Raw genomic sequence first — 16,101 nt, 5'->3', positions numbered from 1 at the left:
TGATAAAACCTCATCATCGTTGTCATTCAGTACACAAGTAGCAGGAATACCTTGGTTTTTGGCCCAACCAAATGAACAAGTCTCGGTCCACTAGCAATTACGGCCCAAAGAAGAAGCTAGGTTTCGGTCCAACAACAAATTGTAGATTTCGACCCAAAATAACCCATCAGTCCAATTGTCTGAACTTCTGTGGTATTACCCGATTAAAAGGAGTTCGATTTGTAGCATGGATATTCCCACATACACGTCACAATCCATAATCTAATCATAGCATAATTGGCCGACACTTTAGATATAATACTAATTTAAATGTAACACAAAAGAATTTGCATTGAGTGGTTAACGATTTATTACGGCCCACCATTATTATGCATCACCTCTTGAGATTGAATAAAAACAATATATAGTGGAAAGACTTCGTAGTTTTGGTTTAAATGTGAAAAAAAAAACCGTAGCAGCTGTGGCAACAATATTGTGATAAAATCTCAATCAACATGTTGGTTTGTGATAGTATTTTGGGAGTGACTCACAGCAGTAACCAGCCACACAGGATACAGGAAATAAAATGAAATAAAACAGGTTTTGGATACAAGAATTTAGAGAGAGAGGATGAGAAGGTGGCAGGTTATAGAGATTTAACGAACAAGAGTTGGTTAGGAACCGAAGAAGATGATAGATGAATGGTGATGCGAATGGTTTAATGGAAGTGAAATGGTGGTGTTCGGTTTGAAGATGAGCCGGGAATGATGGCGGGGTTTGGTGGTGGTTTGCGAAGATTGTCGATGAAGGAGGAGAGGTGGTGTGATTTGTCATGGTTTATATGAAACGCAAAACAATATAGTGATGATTGATGGCGGATGACGGTGCTTGTATTGGTGATGGAGTGTGTTTGTGATGGGTGGTGATCGAAAGTGGGTTTCACCATGAAAGATTGTAGAGAGTAGAGGAATGGAGGATGATTGCGGTAGTTGTGGCAGCTGGTGGTTGTTGTGGTGGTTCTTGGCTGCAACGATGATAATAGCATAGACATAGTAATAGCACGATGAGGATGGCGGTTTTTAAATGATCTTTGAACAAGAATGAGAGAGGGAAAGAAAGAATTGAAGACTGCATTCCCTAATGTAACGTTATATATATCTATAAATTATAATTATAATATTAATAATAATTAATAATAATAATAAATTACACAAGAGGATGAAACTTTTAACAATAGTAAAGTTCTCGTGACCATGCCATTTGTATGTGTATATAAAGAAAAGAGGTGGTCTTTAATTATTATGGTGATTGATTTGTTGATCGTTAAAGAAATGGACAGATGTACAGCATAAAAGGATTTGTAATGTTGATGATATGTGTTGTGGCTTTGTAAGTCAAATTAGAAACAGAAAAAGAAGGCATGTAATTTTAGAAGTAGTGGTTAGTGGTGGATCAAGTGGTCGATAGATAATATGAATAAAGAAAGTGTTGTGTGCATTGTATGTATAAATATGTATACTATATATAACGAATGTCATGAGTGTTTGATGATTGAAACATACCATACACAAATATCGTGGAGTTGTAGATGGATTCTCTTAAGCATATGATATATATATATATATATATATATATATATATATATATATATATATATATATATATATATATATATATATATATATATATATATATATATATATAAATTCATTTTGAGTACACTTAATTATTTTATAACTTATCTTACATAATTAATTCTAATAATAAAATCATATAATATTTTGTTACCATATTTCAAGTTATAATATATACACATGTATTTATATATTCATATCTATTTACAAACAGTTGTTCGTGAATCGTCGGGATTAATCAAAGGTTAATTTATTTCATAACAGTAGTTCAAAAATTTTGAGACTCAACATTACAGTCTTTGCTTATCGTGTCGAAATCATATAAAGATTAAGTTTAAATTTGGTCAGAAATTTCCGGGTCATCACAGATTTGATCCTACGGTTTTCTCTAGAATACATTTTAAAGCTCGGTTGGTATTTTCAACTTGTCCACTTGTTTGTGGATGATATGCGGTGGAGATTTTATGAGTTACTCCATATCTTTTAAGAACTTTCTCAAGTTGATTATTACAGAAATGAGTACCCCGATCACTTATTAAAGCTTTTGGTGTTCCAAACCTTGTAAAAAGACGTTTTAAAAAGTTGACTACAACTCGTGCATCGTTAGTTGGGAGAGCTTGTGCTTCCGCCCTTTTAGATACATAATCAATGGCTACGAGTATATATAGATTATTATGAGATTTTGGAAATGGATCCATAAAGTCAATACCCCAAATGTCAAACACTTCACATACTTGAATGACATTTTGTGGCATTTCATCACGTTGACTTATTTTTTCGGCCCTTTGACAAGCATCACAGGATTTGCAAAGAAGGTGTGCGTCTTTGTAAATTGTAGGCCAATAGAATCCAACATCATAAACTTTTCTTGCTGTTAGTTGAGGCCCATAATGCCCTCCTGTTGGTCCTGTGTGACAATGGTTTAATATTTTACTGGCTTCATCTCCGAATACACATCGGCGTATTATTCCATCGGGACAACTTTTAAACAGATGTGGATCTTCCCAAAAATAGTGTTTTATATCACTGAAGAATTTCTTTCGTCTTTGGTACGATAATCTTTTTTCAAGGAATCCACAAACTAAGTAGTTTGCATAGTCTGCAAACCATGGAATTTCTTTATAATCTATCTTCAATAGATATTCATCAGGAAAGTTGTCTTGTATGGCCGATTCATTTAGAACTTCTAACTCAGGATTTTCAAGACGAGAAAGATGATCAGCGGCGAGATTTTCTGCTCCTCTTTTATCTCGGATTTGAATATCAAACTCTTGTAAGAGTAAGATCCAACGGATTAATCTTGGTTTAGCATCTTGTTTCGAAAATAAGTATCTAAGAGCAGAATGGTCGGTATAGACCACCGTTTTTGCTAGAACGAGATATGATCGAAATTTGTCAAAAGCAAAGACAATAGCAAGGAGTTCTTTTTCAGTAGTTGTATAGTTCGTTTGTGCTCCTTGTAACATCTTACTAGCATAATATATAGGTTGAAATCGTTTTTCAATCCTTTGTCCTAAAACGGCTCCCATTGCAAAATCACTTGCATCGCACATTAGTTCAAATGGTAGATTCCAATTTGGTGTTATCATGATTGGCGCATTAGTGAGTTTCTCTTTAAGAATATTAAAATATTTGATACACTCATCTGAAAAGATGAATGGAGCATCTTTTTCTAGGAGTTTATTCATAGGAGTGGCAATTTTAGAAAAATCTTTTATGAAACGTCGGTAAAAACCGGCATGCCCTAGAAAACTCCTAACTCCTCTAACATTGGTGGGATGTGGAAGTTTAGCAATTACATCTACTTTAGCTCTATCCACTTCAATTCCTTCTTTTGAAATTTTATGACCAAGAACGATGCCTTCTTTAACCATGAAATGGCATTTCTCCCAATTAAGTACTAGATTTGATTGTTCGCATCTAATAAGCATTCGTTCCAGATTAACTAGACATGATTCAAATGTATCACCGAAGACTGAAAAGTCATCCATGAAAACTTCCATGCATTCTTCTATCATGTCATGAAAAATCGCCATCATACACCTTTGAAAGGTTGCAGGGGCGTTGCAAAGTCCAAATGGCATGCGTTTGTAAGCAAAAGTACCATAAGGGCACGTGAATGTGGTTTTCTCTTGATCTTCGGGTGCTATTGGAATTTGAAAATATCCGGAAAATCCATCTAGAAAACAATAGTAACTATTTCCGGCTAATCTTTCCAACATTTGATCTATGAAAGGTAAGGGAAAGTGATCTTTTCTGGTGGCGTCATTTAATTTTCTATAATCAATACACACACGCCATCCTGTTACAGTCCTAGTAGGAATAAGCTCATTTTTCTCATTTGTAATGACAGTCATGCCACCCTTCTTAGGTACGCATTGAACTGGGCTTACCCATGGACTATCAGAGATTGGATATATCAAACCTGCATCTAGCAGTTTAATAATCTCTTTCTTAACTACATCTTGCATATTAGGATTTAGTCTTCGTTGGCGTTGCACATACGTTTTATGACCTTCTTCCATAAGGATTTTATGTGTGCAATACGAAGGACTTATTCCTTTAATATCATGAATCTTCCATGCAATGGCTGGTTTATGAGCTTTCAACACAGAAATGAGTTGTGATTTCTCATTTTTAGTAAGAGAAGATGATATTATTACAGGTAATTCAGATTCACCATGTAAATAAGCGTATTCCAAATGGTTTGGAAGTGGCTTTAACTCTAATTTCGGAGGTTCTTCTATCGATGATTTGTATCGATATCTGTCTTCTTCTTTTAGTATTTGAATTTCTTCTGTTGTTGGTTCATATCCATTAGCTATAAGTGTAGCTAACATTTCAGCTTCATGAATTGGTTCATTACCTTCTCCTAAAGAACATTCTCCTGTTCCTTGTAATTCTGGAAATTCTTCTAATAATTCTGCATGTGCATCTATGGTTTGAATATAATAACATGTATCATCTGCAGATTGTGGTTGTTGCATTGCTCGATCAACTGAAAAGGTAACACTCTCATCCTCTATACTTAGGGTCAATTTCTTACCGAACACGTCTATCATTGCTTTAGCCGTGTTTAAGAATGGTCTTCCTAATATGAGAGGAACTTGAGAATCTTCTTCCATGTCCAAAACAACAAAATCTACTGGAAATACTAAAGTACCAACTTTAACTAGCATGTTCTCCATTATCCCTCTAGGATATTTTATTGATCTATCGGCTAGTTGTATGCTTATTCTGGTTGGTTTCAATTCTCCAAGGTCTAGTTTAGCGTATAGTGAATACGGCATTAGATTTATACTAGCACCTAAGTCTGCCAATGCTTCTATTGAACTAAGACTACCCAGAAAACATGGAATTGTGAAACTTCCTGGATCAGATAGTTTTTCTGGTATCTTATTCAACAACACTGCTGAACAATTAGCATTCATGGTAACAGCCGAGAGTTCTTCCATTTTCTTTCTATTTGAGATTAGATCTTTCAAGAATTTAGCATATCTAGGCATTCCTGAAATCACATCAATGAAAGGAAGATTTACATTTATCTGTTTAAACATATCCAAGAATTTGGATTGCTCGACTTCAAGTTTCTCTTTCTTCATTTTACTCGGGTAAGGAAGTGGTGGTTGGTATGGTTTAACATAAGGTTTAGCCTTAACTGTGTTATCTTCATTAATCTTTTCAATTACCGGTTCTTTTTCCTTATCTTGATTAGGTTGTGGTTCTTGTGGAGTAGGAATAGCTTCATCAGAAGTTACAGGTATTTCAGGTGGTTTAAGTGTTGTACCACTTCTTGTGGTAATGGCTTTAGCTGTTTCATTCCGGGGGTTAGCATTGTATCACTAGGTAGACTTCCCGGTTTTCTTTCACCTATTAACCTTGCTAGGTTACTTACTTCTTGTTCCAAATTTTGAATAGAAGCTTGTTGATTTCTAAATGCTTGAGCATTTTGTTCATTGGTTTGTTTTTGAGATGTGAAAAACTGCGTTTGAGTTTCAACTAGCTTCGTCATCATATCTTCTAAATTCGGCTTTTTATCATCGGTTTGTTGTGGTGGTTTGTTTTGGAAATTAGGTCTTTGCTGATTGTAATTATTATTGGATACTTGTTGATTGCTAGGACCTTGTTGGTTGTTGTATGGAATATTTCGGTTATAATTCTGGTTTTGATTGTAAATCGGTCTTGGCAGTTGATAATTATTCTGATAATTATTTCCAGGTCTTTGGTTTATGTATGAAATATTCTCTCTTTGTTCTATTGTTAATTCAATACTGAGACAATCTTTTGTCAAATGTGGTCCTCCACACTGCTCACAACTAATTCGTATTGAGTGAATATCTTTAGTCATCTTTTCCATTCATCTCTCCACAGCATCTATCTTTGCGAAAATGGAATCTAAGTCATGGCTAGAATCGGCTCTAGCTGCTTTAGATGATCTAACGATATCTTTTTCTTGGTGCCACTCATGTGAGTGGGAAGCAGTGTTATCAATAATTTTGTAAGCATCAGTTTCGGTTTTCTTCATAATAGAACCACCAGCTGCTATATCTATGTCTTTCCTTGTAGTGATGTCGCATCCTTGGTAGAATATTTGTACTATTTGACAGGTGTCTAAACCATGTTGCGGACATCCTCTTAATAACTTTCCAAATCTAGTCCACGCCTCATATAGAGTTTCATTTGGCTTCTGTGTGAACGTAACAATTTCTCCTTGAAGTCTTACGGCTTTAGATGCAGGAAAGAATTGTTTAAGAAATTTTTCAACTAAAACGTCCCATGTATCAATCGCCCCTTCAGGTAACGATTCCAACCAATCTTTGGCTTCTCCCTTTAAAGTCCAGGGAAATAACATGAGATATATCTGTTCATCCTCCACTTCTCGGATTTTAAATAGTGTGTAGATCCTATTAAAGGTACGTAGATGTTCATTTGGATCTTCATTCGGCGCACCACTAAATTGGCATTGATTAGTCACCATGTGTAGAATTTGTCCTTTGATTTCATAATCTGGCGCATTAATGTCTGGATGAGTAATTGCGTAACCTTGGCCAGTGCGTTTAGCTCTCATTCGGTCTTCCATACTTAAAGGTTCCAGATTCTCCATAATTGAATTTGTTGAATCGGAATCATTAGAGGATTCTGATTTAATGGTTCATTCCTCAACAATCTCTGTTTGAATAATTGGTGGTTCCGGAGGAAAATTTAATGGTTCAGGATCTACGAATCGTTCCTGAATATTCTCCGGATTCTCAATTGTGAGGTCGGGTTCAAAAAATGGATTTTCGGAAATTTGAACTGGAGTACTTGGTCGACTGGATGACGATTCTAAAGAAAAATCAACGGTGGTAATATTTGCTAAATGTCTTGATCTAGTTACAGGTGGTGAACGTACAAAAGGTGGTGAACGTCTTGCTCGGTGCATTCACTGAATATCCTATTAGTTTTTAAAAGGAAAGAAAAATTATAATAAGTTATCCAATCAATAAACTTTTCTGATTTTGCCCACGTTTCGAATAGCCAAAAGATGCAGCAGAGGGGCAGGATTCGTTTGGTCTCAATATAATTGAGGACTGTTTGGCTCCAATAACCCGGTCCACGTACAAATCTAACTATTACTACGAACCAGAAAATTTTGATGTCTATCAATTTAACCACTTAAAATAAATTTTCGTAATTTTAAGAAATTTAGATAAGAAGTAGAATAAAAATCTATGTCCTAAAACTAGAATAGCGAGAAATAAGAAAGAAAAAGAGCGCGTCGAAAAAGGTCGAAAAAGAAAAATGGTTGAAAAATAAAAGGTGACGGAAAAATAAAAGAAACTTATAAAACTTAAAAATACTTGACTAACCTAACCTTATTACTACAACTAACTTAAAATTATAATCGCAAATTGAGATTACTAATTGGAATGATAATTGATGCATAGGTAAAAGTCGTCTAAAAATATTAAAGCTTACAGGAAAAACTATATCCCAAATAGAAATAACTTAAAAAGAAACTAAAACTTAAAAAGGCGTCGCAAAATTCTAAAGCACCTAAATCTTAGTCTAAAGAAAAAGCACTTAAGGAATTCTACGGCAAAGCCTAAAAATCTAGAAGTAAAAATAACTATGGCAAAAACTAAGTTTAAAACTAAATATGAGCTAAAAATACAAATATTACTCTAAAACGATTAAAAAGGACAAAATATAAAAATATACAAAAAGTTGTAAAAAGTACAATTTTTATAAAAATATTATTTTTATATTATTTATTTATTAAAACTATTAATTTTACAATTTAATTAAACTAATTTAACTAAAATATAAATTAAATAAAAAGTAAAACTAATTATAATAATAATAATTAATTAGGGTTAATAATAATAATAATTAATAATTACCCGTAATTAAATGCAGATTAGGGTTTCTGTCGGTGTCAAGGTATCTCCGCGAGTTGCGGTATTTCAAGCAGCAAACCCGCGAGTCGCGGGGTTCCAAAATTCAACTCTGGTACAGTTTTAAATTTGACGGGTTTTTTTTTATTTATATTTTCTGTTTTATAATCTAAAATTTTTTATATAATAAAAACTTATATTTTAAAAACTAGAATAAAAATAGAACTACTTTACAATTTTATAAATATCTTAAAAATAGATTTATATATATTAAATTTTTTATATGTTTTAAATAAAAACAAAATACTTAAATAAAACTTATATAAAAATAAAGAAACTTTATAAAACTTAAATATTTAATAAAATCTTAAAAATACTTATATTTTTGTTTTTCTTTTTATATTTTCGAATATTTAAAATGTATTTTTATAAAAACGAATTTTAATAAAAGTAAACTAAAATTTTTTTTTTTTTCTGTTAGCGTTGCGCTTCCGGCTTTTAAGCGATTCCCCGGCAGCGGCGCCAAAAATACTTGATGTGTGCGAGGTGTACTAGGAAATAGTATTATATTTTTGATACGAAAAGCGATACAGATTACACAAGTTATTTATTTATTTATATAATGGATATACTTAAACCTTGCTACAACACTTATAGGCAGTGTACCTAATCGTACAGTAGTGTAGTTTTTAGTAAGTCCGGTTCGTTCCACAGGGAAAATCTTTAAACAAAGCTTAACGCTATATTAGTTTACTTTTATAAAAATGCAAATATATATATAAGTAATATTTTTATTATAAAGGGGGGTTTTTACCGTTTAATGACCGGTTTGTCAATTTTAAAACTTTAGTCGCAGTTAAAACCAAATGTAAAATATTAAAAATAAATACAAGACTTAAATTAAAGCGTAAAGTAAATAACGATAATGAAATTGCGAATAATAAAAGTGCGATAAAATAAACTTGCGATAATTAAAAAATACGATAATTAAAAGTGCAATTAAATACAATAACAATAAAAATGCGATAATTAGAAGTGCAATTAAATATAAAATAAAGGAAATTAAATATGAAATAAAAGAATTATGCTTATTTAAACTTCCGTAATCATGATGGTTGACGTGTTGATTTTAGTTTTATGCCCATGGGTAAATTGTCCTTTGTCCTGGATTATTTAATATGTCCGTCTGGTTTTTGTCCATAACAGTCCATCAGTCATAAATATAAAGTGCGAGTATCCTCGTCAAATTATCCTTATACCCGAAGTTAAATATTCCAACTAATTGGGGACTTAAACTGTAACAAGATTTTAATACTTTATTTAATAATTACACCAGGATGTCGACTGAGTGTAACCCAAGGTTTTAATATTTTGTTATCAATTATACCAAGTGTCCTTGTACATAATTTCACCCCTGTTTTAATTATTCTAGTGGCTATTAATCCATTCCCGTGTCCGGTTAAATGAACGATTATTCGTACATATAAATACCCCGCCCATCGTGTCCGATCGAGTGTATATGGTAATTTATAGGGACGCCCAATTGTAAATCTTTATATTAACATTAACAAACTATCATTTAGTTAAACAAATATAAAACAAATAATAACTTAGCTACGAGACATTAAATTAAAAAGGTTGAACATAACTTACAATGATTAAAAATAGCGTAGCGTTACACGGACAGAATTTCGACTTACACCCTTACAACATTCGCTAACATACCCTTATTATTAGGATTAAAATTAAAATTAAAATTAAAATATAAATATAAATATTTACGTATAGATATAGAGAGGATGGATATATGTTGTGAAAAATGATCAGAATTCGGTTGGCTTTATCGGGAATTGAGTTCAGGGATACTCCGCGACTCGCGGCATTTTTTGCCTTCAAACTCCGCGAGTCGCGGAGTTTGAAAATACAGCTCACTCCAAATTGGATCTTAGTCTGCCGACGGTTTTAAATATTAATATAATATATATATAATTTTTAAGAATTATTTATATATTATATTATATTCATGTGCATAGTTGACTTGTAATTTTTAGTCCGTTGCGTCGAGCGTTGAGAGTTGACTCTGGTCCCGGTTCCGGATTTTCGAACGTCCTTGCGTACAATTTTATATTTTGTACTTTGCGTTTTGAATCTTGTACTCTTGTAATTTCGAGACGTTTCTTATCAATAATTGGAACTTCTTTGATTGTATTTTGTACTTTTGAGCTTTTTGGTCGTTTGCGTCTTCAATTCGTCGAATCTGTCTTTTGTCTTCACCTTTTATTATTTAAACGAATATCACTTTTAAATAGAACAATTGCAACTAAAAGCTTGTCTTTCTTGATGAATAATGCTATGAAATATATGTTCGTTTTTAGCATTATCATATATATATATATATATATATATATATATATATATATATATATATATATATATATATATATATATATATATATATATATATATATATATATATATATATATATATATATATATATATATATATATATATATATATATATATATATATATATATATATATATATCCCGAACAATATAAAATGCTTACGCTACAACACAATAACCATGGTTAACCAATCGAACGAGGGGACGGTATTTAAAAGACCGTCGGAGTTCATAACATCCATTAGTGTACTTAACACGTCGTACACTAACCCCATGGGTGGCATCTTAACACATCGATAATTCACCCTGGGTGGCGTCTTAACACGTCGACACTTCACCCCGAGTGGTGTCTTAACACGTCGACACTTCACTCGTCATTTCTTGGAGTGGCATCTTAACACGTCGATACTTCACTCTGAGTGGTGTCTTAACACATCGAAACTTCACTCTTCATTTTACTTGAGGTGGCATCTTAACACGTCGATACTTCACCTCGAGTGGCGCCTTAACACATCGGCAATTCACCCTTCAACTTACTTGGGGTGGCATCTTAACACATCGATACTTCACCCCGGATGGCGTCTTAACACGTCGACACTTCATCCTTTACTTTCTTGGAGTGGCATCTTAGCACATCGATACTTCACTCCGGGTGGTGTCTTAACACATCGACACTTCACCCCGGGTGGCGTCTTAACACATCGACACTTCACCCGTCATATCACTTTGAGTTGTGTCTTAGCACATCGACACTTCACTCGTCACGTGAAATGTGGTGTCTTAGCACATCGACACTTCACATCTCACGCTACAACAAATAAATACATTATATACCTACGCATATAATTATTCCACTCATCTCGAAATGCCCGCACAAGTCATGTACAACATGATCCTCGTCCTTGAATCCGAACAAGTAATCACCTATATTACACATAGGCACAAAACACACATAAATAGCCATTCTCTAAAAGAGAACCCGACACAAACATCTCTTAGCCGAGGGATCACACCTTGCTCGCCAAAACCCGCCCATTTAACACCTAATGGACATAAGCCGATTACCACTTCGGGTGGTAATTCGTACCCAATCTACAAAGTACAATTTAACTCAAATTATACTTAACACCAATTAGACCAACCTAGGTCCTGACACTAGGTTACTACTTAGGTAGTGACCATTTCAAATGTCATTTACATCAAAAACCCCAACACGTGCAATATTGACCCATATTGCTTTTGACTACCTTTGACTTTTGTTAAAATGTCATTTTAACCCAAAATCACCTCCCACGATTACATCCATTCCAAAAACGCCATTTTACACTTTACAAAAGTGCTTAACATCCATTTAATCCAAAATTAGTGTCTTCATTAATTTTGACCCAATTCAAAGTCAACCCATTTGACATAAGTCTCAAAACGCCCAAAATCACTAACGACTAGTGATTCTACTTCCAAAACACCAATTAACACTTAAATCAAGTATTTGCATACTCGATTCACAAAAACTTAACTCGAATCTTAGTTTGACACTAAATCAAAGTCAACACCCATTTTTGACCAACTAATATGTTCTTATGAACATCTATACACTAACATATTTAAAAACTAGTGATTAACACCTAAAACCATGACCAAAATCATCATCAACCCTAACCCACCAAGTATCAAAAATAACAAGTCACAATAAACCCACTTCGTCATCTAAACGGGTTTCACAACTAAACAAGCTCAAACCCTAAATGTACACAAGAATCTTAACAATGAAATTCGGATTTAGAATTTACCATAACAATCAAAACGTAGCCGAGAACGAAAGGAACAACTTTAACTCTCGAGCTTTGGCGAGAACCGGGCTTCTTCCTCCTAGATCAGAGCTTTCTCACACTAAAATCACCCTCTCTCACTAGAATATGTTGGGAGTGTTTGTGTGAGTGAGAATGAGCTCCAATGGAGTTCTAGACTAGTTTTGATGATCCCAAACCGACCCCAAGTGAAAAGACCAAAGTAGCCCTTTTAATTTGAGTAAAATAGAGTTGCTGGCCCGTCAGGCCTCTTGGACGGCATCCAAAAAGCTTGGACGGCGTCCAGATTAACTGACTCAGTTTTCTGAACTTGTTTTGGTCGTAACTTTTAAACCGTAACTCCGTTTTCGATGAATCAAATATCGTTGGAAACGTAATGAGATTTACTATCCAATGGTAAGGTTTTAGAACATCAACACAAAATTTATTTAGGATCTAAATATACGCTTACATGCCTCGTATTTCGAATGACGTTCGAAATAACGCGTGATTGAAAAACGGGTGTTACAGCAGACCGGGAATACAATATACATTTTGTTTACGATTTGACTTAATTGTACGAGTTTGAGATGCTAGTGGGTGCTACAGCATCATATATACTTTTAATCAACATTTTGTAGCAATTCAATAGCTTAGAGCAAAGTAAGTAACAAGATCTTGATCTTGCTATTCAAAGACAAGAACTTTATAGAAAGCCATCCACTCCATCACGTTCGAGTCTGAGTGCGTTTTCATAGTATGTGACAGGTGCTGTTTTTCTTGGATGGATGGTTGACTTTAACTTAATATTAGCAACACATAAATAGGATATTAAATTAAATATTCTGGTATCACTATTCTCATGTAACATTGATATGTTGCACGACTAGGGACTGAAAGCCTGATATTGGCATATATACATCAATAAACACCAAACATCAGTAAACAAAAAAGTAATAATGATATGAATGCAAACATTAAAAACATATTCAAATTCTCCTTATATGAATTGATTTGATAAAGGGAATTGTAAAATGCAAACTAAGCCTGCAACTACACATATACCTTAACTTGATTTCAGTGATATAAGGCTTTCAACACACATAGCCCTAACTTTCAGGTCCTCGAGATTCCGAGATGGATATATATGTTTGCATAACTTACTTTCTTCAGTGTCATACAACATCATTTGATTGATGCTTACCAACAAAATCCTTTCATTGTAATTAAAAATCCTCGATTGATTAAGTGACATATGTTTTGCATCTAGTCCATGTAGCATAATCTTAGTCCACGATTCTTTCACCCATCTTACTTCATCAACCAAATTTCACCTTCCACAAAAATAGCAAGCTTTCCATCAAAATTAACAAGTTGACAAACAATGTGTTTTAACGGTATATCTAAACCATTTGGTAACAACACTTCACTGAACTTCTAATTTGCTAAACAAAAGGCAACGATAACCAGTAGATCATTAGGACCCTGAGTTACCCAATGCAAAAAACCATTAACAAGACCATCTGGTTTATTCGTCCACCGATGATGCTTATAAGGATAATCAGTCACCCGCTTCCAAGTATTAGTTCTAAGACTATAAACATCAACATAAGTACAGGTTGAATAAACATTATAAGAACAAACAACACAGCAAATTGCAACAGCCTTGTAATCATCAGTGACGACATCATAATTGAACCCAATCTTATATCTGCGAAACATAATTCCTGAACCATAATCACATTTTGGCAATTCCACATATTCTCTAGTTGTAGGGTTTGAAATTACCAGCATATCAGGCACAAAACCATGGTGATAAATAGACATCATCAAAACAAGGCCATTGTAAGAACCATAAACAATGGGTTTGAAAAAAGCCAATTTTATGTGAAACTCTACTGGTATTGTCTCTTCTACTTCGAATAGATGAAACGGAATTATATAAGGTATAATAGAACCACTCAGGTTATATATGATATGACTTTGATTAAGTGTATTTTCATGAATTTTGATGAATTGTGGTGATGTAAGTAGAGATAACCAATCTTTTGAAACATACCTGAAATGACCAATTGATTTGGATGGAAGACGATATAGGATCTCAGGATTAACTCAGATGGAAGACTAATAATGCCTTTAGGCGCCATTTTTAGGGTTTCAAAAAATAAGTTCAGCCTGCAGGAAAATAACAGAGCAATATGAGCACGAATAAAACATTAAAATCACAATTACTATCAACATTAAAAATCAAATCCACAAACTAACAGAGAATCTTAGTATGCACAGATGGCACCATTTGATCAAGATTAATTAAACCTTTTAACTTGATCTCCCACATATGGCACCATTTGATCAAGCATAGTATATCTGATTCAGTTCCGGTCCATACTTGACAACAAACTAAAGGGATTTAGGGGTCTTTTAGAGTTTAACTCTCCGTTCCGAAGTACCGTGAATGACCTCAGAAGGGGAGGTTAAACGTCGACCCACTATCGTTGGGGTAACCGGTTGATGGCTCAAGGAAGGTGTTACAATTTATGTTCATGGAATATTACCTGTAACCGTGAGAGTGAATATGGTAAAGCTATGAGACCGGCAGCACGGGTTGAGAAGTTGGTTTATCTGGTAGCGCAGGTGTAACTTCTGGTGTGACTAAGAGCTAGATCATCTTCCTGTATTCAGAGGTCAGTCCTTTATTTATAGTTGGAATCCATTTGTTCATTAGTGTCACGTAATAGAACAATGAGATCGTGCCTAATCGTGGTTGTATTATTTCACCGGCGAAAACTATCAAAAGTAAAAGCATCCCGTCTGGTATGCTATTAGTTTGTTCTGGTCGCTTGCGTTGAGTATATTGCCAACGAACAATCGTACAATGTTGGGATCGTGCTCCGCTTCTTCACTTTATCTGTAGTTTGCAGGTTAATGTCTTCCATGATCGGCATGTGTCAGCGCATGTTGGTTCTTGGCTACGCTCAATGTTCTTGAGCCTGTTTTGTAAACGCTACTTTTGATAGCGCATTTATTCGTTCATCAAATAATTTTAACACGTGAGCAGCATGTGTGATACGCTACACGATAGGTTCGGGCATGCGTATCATTAATAATTAATGCCAAAAATCTCACTTCAGTTTGAGTGAATACCAACAGCTGATGATGATCTTGTAAAGATAGGGTAAGAGACAGAATGATCTTAGATAAATTGTTTATTCAAGTGATTTAAATGCATATACAGAATGAGCACTTAGCTAATATATATCTCCTAACTTGTTTGTTTACACTTTGCATTTGACACATCGTTCACTAACATACCATGTTCTTGTTAAATTTGTCTTAAATATACAGTTTTCGCTTTGATATTGTTGTGTGCTTTCACTGGTATTTCACTAGATAAGTACTCGTCAGGGTCGTCTCAACAATTTAAAGGCCCTAGAAAAAAAAAAAAAAAAAAAAAAAAAAACCTGGGCTTACATATAGGTTAAATTTTTTTACTACGAATAAAAAATTATTACTCCAGTTTATCTATTTATTTACTTATATTGTATTTAACTATTAAAAACAATGTATTCTAACTTTAATTGACAATTTTTTATTTGATTTAATTAAATATATTAAGAAAAATATTTACATATTCAAAATTTTGAACTATTCTAAATTTTTGGGCCCTAAGCGATTGCCTATCTTGCCTATGCTCGAAAACACCTCTGGTACTCGTACTATTTGGATCAGCTTCGAAATTGTGTTGGTACTCCAAATATGTTTTTTGGTCGCACACATTGTTATTTCAAGGTGAAGTTTCATATAGTAATTGTCTTGGACGAAGATTTTACACCATGGATTCGATGATATTTTGATTGTTGAGCCAATGATTTTTGTATGATAACGGAAAGATATTGCTGGTCACACTCAATCAAATGT

The 16,101-nt window shown here is 33.8% G+C and overlaps 1 protein-coding gene across 1 annotated transcript; it reads right to left on the bottom strand.

Annotated features, from left to right (window-relative positions):
• Positions 1 to 13,620: 13,620 nt before the first annotated feature.
• On the bottom strand, positions 13,621 to 14,330 carry LOC139860248 (F-box/kelch-repeat protein At3g06240-like). The gene is made up of 2 exons (XM_071849017.1): positions 14,243 to 14,330; positions 13,621 to 14,099 (listed from the first exon to the last, which is right to left on the bottom strand). Exons 1-2 carry the CDS (start codon positions 14,328 to 14,330, stop codon positions 13,621 to 13,623), a joined length of 567 nt encoding a protein of 188 aa, XP_071705118.1.
• Positions 14,331 to 16,101: the final 1,771 nt, after the last annotated feature.

Source organism: Rutidosis leptorrhynchoides, chromosome 7, assembly GCF_046630445.1.
Source record: "Rutidosis leptorrhynchoides isolate AG116_Rl617_1_P2 chromosome 7, CSIRO_AGI_Rlap_v1, whole genome shotgun sequence".
NCBI classification, from domain to species: domain Eukaryota; kingdom Viridiplantae; phylum Streptophyta; class Magnoliopsida; order Asterales; family Asteraceae; genus Rutidosis; species Rutidosis leptorrhynchoides.
The sequence above is the reverse complement of the archived record's forward strand: the minus strand, read 5'-3'. Positions and strand labels throughout refer to the sequence as shown.